The sequence below is a fragment of the Tupaia chinensis genome, unplaced genomic scaffold, assembly GCF_000334495.1.
Source record: "Tupaia chinensis unplaced genomic scaffold, TupChi_1.0 Scaffold000014_1, whole genome shotgun sequence".
NCBI classification, from domain to species: Eukaryota; Metazoa; Chordata; class Mammalia; order Scandentia; family Tupaiidae; genus Tupaia; species Tupaia belangeri.
In genome coordinates, this window is record NW_006159444.1 from 3889595 (window position 1) to 3897148 (window position 7554).

The 7554-nt window shown below is 39.9% G+C and overlaps 1 protein-coding gene across 1 annotated transcript in view; it reads right to left on the bottom strand.

The window, feature by feature from the left end:
- Positions 1–3386: 3386 nt before the first annotated feature.
- The window catches only part of MYCT1 (MYC target 1), a 22173-nt gene continuing 18005 nt past the window's right edge, over positions 3387–7554 (bottom strand). Inside the window, exon 2 of the mRNA XM_006139999.3 lies at positions 3387–4279. Within this exon, the coding sequence (XP_006140061.2) occupies positions 3771–4279 (509 nt within the window). The 3' untranslated portion in view covers positions 3387–3770. The remainder of the gene's footprint in view (positions 4280–7554) is intronic.

Here is a 7554-nt window from a genome sequence, read left to right on the forward strand (position 1 = left end):
TTCCTCTATTTAAAAAATTGTATGTATTTATTTACCTTAGAGAGAAAGAGTGAAACAAGCATGCTGAATAATATCTCATGATGAGATCTGTCCCCTGCACCCAGCCAGCCAGAATCACAGGTGCATGCACAAGTCTTCTTGGGAAACAAACCCTGATCTTCCATATGGATTCCAACATTGCAGAGTGTTGCACTACTGCTATGCCACTACAGCTGGACCAATTTATTTTTAATATGAACTTTATATTTCAAATGTGTAATCTCCAAATAAATTAATTAAATCTGGAATTATAAGGTTGTCGGAAAAGTCATGACATATTTTTCTGTTTTTCTATGCAAAAATGTGTCATGACTATTCTGGCAACCCAATATTTCTCTATCTAGGGAAAAATCTAAATTTACATTTTTAACAAACAACTTACTAAATTTCAATGTGTGTTAATTCATTAAAAATATGTTAAATTTATTTGTGACATTCTTCCTTTCCTGTTATACATTTTTGTATAAAAAAATTTGTTTCTCAGTTCACTTGTTTACAAAGAATGGTTTAGATTAGGTTAGAGTGCTAAATTAATTAAGAGGCTTCTTATTCAATGAATATATATATATATATGTTTGCTTCAGGGTGTGTGTGCTCACCAGAGAGAGAGAGAGAGACAGAGACAACGAGAGGGAAAATGAGAAAATGTCCCCTGGAGGGAAGTCCACACTGCAATCCTTTCTCCTCTGTTCTTCTCCTGGGATCTTGGGCATACATGCACATGTGCCAGATGTGATTTTCAAGCCACTGGGTCTAGGACTCAAACCACAGTCAGCCATGTGGGAGTCCAGCACCTTAACACCATCATGCTACCTGCTGAATCCACAATTAATTTTAATAAACTAAAAATTCATACATTTTGTTCATCTAAAATGTTTTTCTGATTTATATCTGAGTTTTATAATTTCCTGACTCCTTTTTAAGAGAGTACTTTAATTATATAATAAATAAATTGTGAATCACAATTGATGTCTTATTTTATAATCAACAAAACATTTTCAAATAAAATATATACAAATTAAAAAGTATCCAGGTTTTGCTTTAATTTCACATCTCATACACTGCACAATATCTACAAGATTGTTTTATAACTGGGAATAGGAGGGGATAACAATTCTGCAGGAGGATTTCTGCTTACATTTCCCTAATCTGAGAAATATAGAGCAGTTTTTACTCCCAATGTAAATTTCACGTAAAACCCATGCACTTTGCTTACTTCCCACATTAAATATTAAGGATAACGGATGATAAAAAATAGTAGGATACTAACAAGTGTTCTCTTAAAATCTTATTTGGCTATTTTATAACTGCTAAATTTCCTGGTTAAAAACCAATTTACAACAACAACAAAAAAAGCTCGTTAGCTTTTTTCTTTATTCCTTTCTTCTTTTTTTTTCTCTCAATCTTTCTCTTTTTCTCTCTCTTTTCTTCTAGCATATTTAATATAGAGTATCTATCTACAGACATTATGAAGAAAAATTCTCCTTGAGGATCAATGGATAATATGATCTAAATTAAAATAATAAAGAAAATGCTATATGGAATCTCAGTATGTAACAATATGTACACTCTAGTACCATAGCCAAATACTATTAGTTGTGACCATGGCACTGCAGAATTAAAAAGAGATTATATTTATTTGACTGATCATCTCAATGTTCAGAGAAACAAACATAAGCTAAATATTTGTTATGTCAGAAATTAAACACAGTGTTTTATATACTGCTCCAGGGAATTTATGTGCTTAAACGACAAGGGCCACTGAAACTCTCTGATGCCATTTAACGATGTCCCCTCCTACATGACTGTGACTACCTGTGGAAGCTGACTTCTTGAATAAGTGCCTACACCAATGATCAGAGAGCATAGTTTAATCAGTATACAAAACTCTGTTGAGTAGTTGGGTTGACATACATAGAGAAGCAAATGAGGGATGGTATCTAATGGTTAAAAGTCAATTGAGGGAGATTAGCAGATGATGTAGCAGATACATCGCTGGACTTCTACGTGGCTAACCGTGGTTCAAGTCCCATACTTGGTGGCTTGAAACTCATGCCAGGCACATGTAGTGGGTGCCCAGGATCCCAGAGATTGTGGCATGCCCCCCCCAAAAAGAAGGTGATTTCTCGTTGTCTCTCTGTCTCTCTTTCTGTCTTTCTGACGAGTGCATGCACCCCATAGCAAAAATATCACACACACACACACAAAGAAATTTTTTAAAAAAGTCGATCCAGGAAGAATTTCTGATGGTTGTAACATCTACAATAGTAGACTATCTCCCCAGTGACTCATACTTCTTTGTAAAGTTCCTAAAGAAAATCTTTAGACAAAGTAGTTTCCCAGTTGCAAGGTCTAAGTCTAAGAAAGAAAACTCATCCCTTAAGAAAAATGTGAACGTGGGCCAACCCTATAGGCTGGTGGTTAAGGGAGTCTGATCCTATGTGACAATCACGGTTTGAATCTTGGCTTTAACTTGAGAAACACGATGAACATGTGTGCGTGCTTGCCCGAAAATCCTGACAACATTGAAAAATGGAGAAAGGAGTAAGGTGGGACCATGCCCCATCTGGGGGATGTTTTCTTTCTTCCTGTCTTTCTCTGGTGAGTGCATATGCCCTCTGGCAATCCAAAAAGAAAATTTTAAAAAAGAAAAAAAAATGTGACCTCAGTATTAACATCTAGATTTGTTTGTAGGTTAAATGAATTGAGACTTGTTCTTGTTGCTCTTTGAACAATATAACAACAACAGGGAAGAAAAGTTAAATCACCATGTTAGTGAATCCAAGAACTTTGCTTCAATGATTTCAGTAAAATTTCTTGGGAAAAGTACAAAATGAGACTGTGTGGGGAAAAAAAAAATGTCAAAATCCTGGCACCAACAGAGGCTACCTTCCTTTGCTTGATTCCCACACCTCATAAATGAGTGGAATCAAGACATTTAGAATCTTTTTTTGTTGTTGTTCTGTCATTTTGTGCCCTGTATACACTGCAAAATGTCACTGTAATTCAACTGGCATTTTAAATAAAATAAAACTAAAATTCATTAGTGTAGAATATATTTTATAGAAACTGACAGAAAGAGTTCTTGCCCTATAGTGCAGTGGGTTAGACTGGAAGGATTTGGAACTGGATCCCACATGGCTGACCACGGTTCAACTCCTGGCCCAGAGGCTTAAAGAACAATCCAGGTGTGTGTGATATGTGCCTCAAATCCTCATGAGATGGAGAAATGGAGGAAAGAGGATTGCAGTACGGCCATACTCCACTGAGGGGTTCTCTCTTTCTCTCTCTGGCAAGTCCATGGACTCTCTGGCAAGTCAAAAAAAAGTGACATAGTGATTTTATTTCTCTTTATAGTCACACAGAAAAATGAATGAGGGTTGTAAACCACAAACATTTAAAGTCTATTTTAATCTGAAATATAAATACTGACTGTATCATAGCTGATTCTTACATTTGAATAAGTATATTTAATAAACCTCAGAATGAATGCAAAATATGTCAATATGTAACTATTTGGGAAAATCTTACTTTTTTTGTGAGACATGAGAGAAAAGAAGCATTTTCATTTTACTTAAAAAAAGTATTTTATGTTGTAATGTCCAGCTTACATAAATGTATTTCAACTTGAAAATTCATTAGTCATTTGGTCCATTTCCTTAAAATTATAGTTTCCTTCCAACAAAAGAAGAAAAGAAAGAAAACAAAATTTAAAAATGAAAACACCCTACTCAGGAATCTGGGAAAGCCTTTATAATGGACTCATAGGCAGGTGGGGGAGGTGTGGAGAGGCCAACTCGAAGGCTGTTACTGGACCAGCGGAAGTCTGGACTCAGACTGTGGGACGTAGGGATGGTGGCCGAGGTGCTGGAAGAAGGGAGCGTCACCAGTTGACTTTCGGTTTGCACTGGAAGTGGTGGACATTGCAGAAAGGGATGGAAAGTAGAAGCCCTGAAACTTGATTTTCTTGGAAAAGAATATGCTTGTTCCAGAGAAGCTTGCCGCTGGAAAGTCAGACTGGCTAGGCTGAGGTTGCTGCGACGTTCACAGCCGCTGTGGCGGTAAAAGCCAGTCCTGTTGAGGCCATGAGTGTAAGAAGACCTAGATCGCCTGCTTGAACTCCACTGCGAGATGGGAGCACTGGCTCTTCTTCGAGACAGACAAACGAACAGAGCCCAAATAAATCCTCCAATTACGAGCCCGATGGCCATGGACACTGTGAAGGACATGATGAGGTCCTCTGAAACAGAAAAGCAAATAGCTAAATTGATACATAAACAGATAGAAACATAGGGCAGAAATTAAGCTGTGGTTCATGGAGCACACGACTGATTTAAGCATACTTGGAACTAGGGAAATCAAAGATAGTGATAGGTGGGGGTAAGAACGGATGAAAGCTGATGACACTCGCTTTTTCAAAGCAGAGATGCAAAATAACATTTTTAGCTATAGCCTTCCTACCCATGGTGTTTTATCATCTTTAAAAAATAAGAAATAAATGGGGTGGACAGTGGCACAGAAGTGATGGAATGCTCTGCGAGGCTAGCCCACGTTGGAAGGTTCCAGTTAGAGTTCAGAGACTTCCCTGAACATGCTGGGGGAACATGTGCTAGTCATCCAAGGCTGGCTGAAGCCAAAAGAAGATCATGGCATGGAAACTCTGTTGGGACTATCTATTCTCTTCCTCTCCCTATTTCTCAGAAGAAAGAAACTTTAACCAAAAAGAAAACTTTAACATTTTCTTATTTGTCATGATTTTCAAGCTGCCCGGTCTGGAACTCGAACCACGATTAGACCTGTGGGAAACCAGCACCTTCACCACCACACCATCTGCTGGCCCCCAAAACTTTTTAAAAAATAAGAAATACAAATGATCTCACTGAGGCCACACTGTAGTTTGTAAATAGTTTATGGAGTTGCAAATGTAGCCTGCCAATTATTTCCTTTTGCATTAGAGTAGTAATGGATTCACCAGGCCAGTAAAGAACATCACCATCTCTTCGACTCTGCCTTTTCCTTGGTCTGACTTCATGAATCACATTGATTTCTTCCACCTGCAATCTTCAGGATGCTTTACTCCCTGTGCTCACCGTGAGATAGAAGTACACGTATACAACCACCAGGTGTGCTGACCTAAATCAAGTTTCCTGAGCTCTCAGACTGTCCCCTATCTCTATGACACCTTCATGACCTATGCAGACTCCTGGACTCCCTCTTGCTCCCCACGTTCCAGCTTACACTGTTATCATGCCCCTGTGGTGGTAATAAAATTCCTATTCCTTGAGCTACTATAGAGTCTCTGCTAAACACCAGTATACCCCAGTTCAGAGAACTTGCATTAGTTTGTATTCCTTGTTTCAGAGTAGAAGAGAAGAACACCTGCTTCAAATGGAAAAGCTACTTTACTGCCCTTGTGTTTTTGCCTTAGGGTACATGTGTTCACTGGAGGGAGAGAGAAGAGACAGAGGAAGTGAAAGGGAAAGTGAAAAATCACCCCCCAGGAGAGATGGCCATGCCACAATCCTTTCTCCTCCCAGGATCTTGGGCACACATGCACATGCGCTTGGCATGAGTTTCAAACCACCGAATTCAGGACTCAAGTCAAAGGCACCCATGTGACTGTTTAGCTACATAACTGCTGACCCTTTAAAAATATATTCTTAAAACTGGGCAACTGAGCCTCTACTTCTCGTGGAAAAATCTCTAGACCTTAGAAGACATCCAGCCTCACCACGCACTATGCCCTCCCACCCTCCAGCTCACAATCCAACCCACAGCCATGTCCACGTTGGTTTCCTCACTATCTCAAAGCTTGTTATTCTTTTTTTTTTTTGGAGAGGTTTTCGCTATACGGCGCATGCGCTCACCAGACAGAGAGAGACAGAGAGACAGAAAGCGAGAAATCACCCCCCAGGGGCATGGTCATGCTGCAATCCCTTCTCGTCCATTCTCCTCTCAGGATCTGGGGCACGCATGCACACGCGCCCGGCGTGAGTTTTAAGCCACCAGGTCCGGGACGTGAACCGCAGTTGACTACGTGGCAGTCCAGTGACATAGCCATTACGCTAACTGCTGGTTCCCAAAGCCTGTTATTCTTAACACTCTTGTGTTTTCAACATATTTGTCCTCTTATCTGAATTCTGAATGTAGTTTTTCAAACTTCTGTCTAGAAAACTTATTCTTCAATATCATTTCAATTATTGCATCTTCAGTAAAAACTCCTGAAGTTTCTTTTTTTTAAAGAATCATTTTATTTAACTTTATTTATTTAATTAATTTATTTATTTTAATTTGACCAGAGAGGGACAGAGAGAGAGAGAGAGAGGAACAGAGAGAGAAAATGAGAAAGCAAGCCACCAGATTTGGGACTTGAACTATAGTCAGTCATGTGGGCGTCCAGAACCTTATCCACCATTACACCTGCTGGCCCCAAGACTCCTAAATTTTCTGGACAAGAAAAGAGTCACTGTCAACACAACACAGCCATGGTAGCGTACACTGCTAAGACACTGTGGTCCACAAACTGAGACTACATGGGAATTCCAGGGTTATTTCCAATTCAAAAGGGGGGTGCTATGTTGTGTGCCTGTAATCCCAACAACTGGGGAGGCCGAGGCAGAAGGATCATGAGATGGCAGCTGTCCTGGGCAGCTTAGCAAGACCCCAATTAAAAAAAAAGCCAGGCATGGTCACCTTTATTACCAGGTAGGAGACTGAGGAAGAAAATCACTGCATGGTGAGACCCTGTTTTCAGAGAGAAAGAAAGGGAAGAAAGAAAGAAATTTCCTGCTAAGTAGAGAGGCAACTCTCTTACCTGTTTTTCTAGGAATTCTGTATTGAAAGAATCATAGACTGATTGGGGTTGTAATACTGCAGAAGGGAGAGGGAAAGAATGGCCATAACTGCTCTACTGTTCTTCCCACCAAGGGCCAGGGCCAGCAGATGTGTGGTGGTTGGGGTGCTGGATTCTCCCTTGGACAACTGTGGTTCAAGTCCCAAATGTGGCAGCTTGCTTTCTCACTTTCCCTCTCTCTTTCTCTCTGTCTCTCTCTGGTCAAATTAAAAAATAATAATAATAATTAAAATATAATAAATATTAAAAAAAAGAGATTCTCTTTGTCCTCTCCTTAAATCAAAACTGACCTCATAGCATGATCTGACCAAGAGGATGTAATGGAATTGAAGTTGTGCAAGCTCAAACCTAAACTGTAAGAGGCTTTCAGCTTCCACCCTTGCTGCACTTGGGAACTCTGCCCGGGTCACACACTAAGAAGGCCAGGACACCCTGCTGGATGAGGAGTGACTGTGGCCCGGTTACCCCTATTACCCTCTCCGAGAGCGTACTGACTTCTACAAATGAATGGAATCAGCCTGGATAATGTGGATGCTAATCAGCCAACCAACTGACTGTGATACCTGAATGAAGACCAGCATAAAATCCATCAAGATGACTCCATCCTGACCTGCCAACCTGCAAAATCACAGCTCACAAATACAGGTTTCCAAACGCATCTC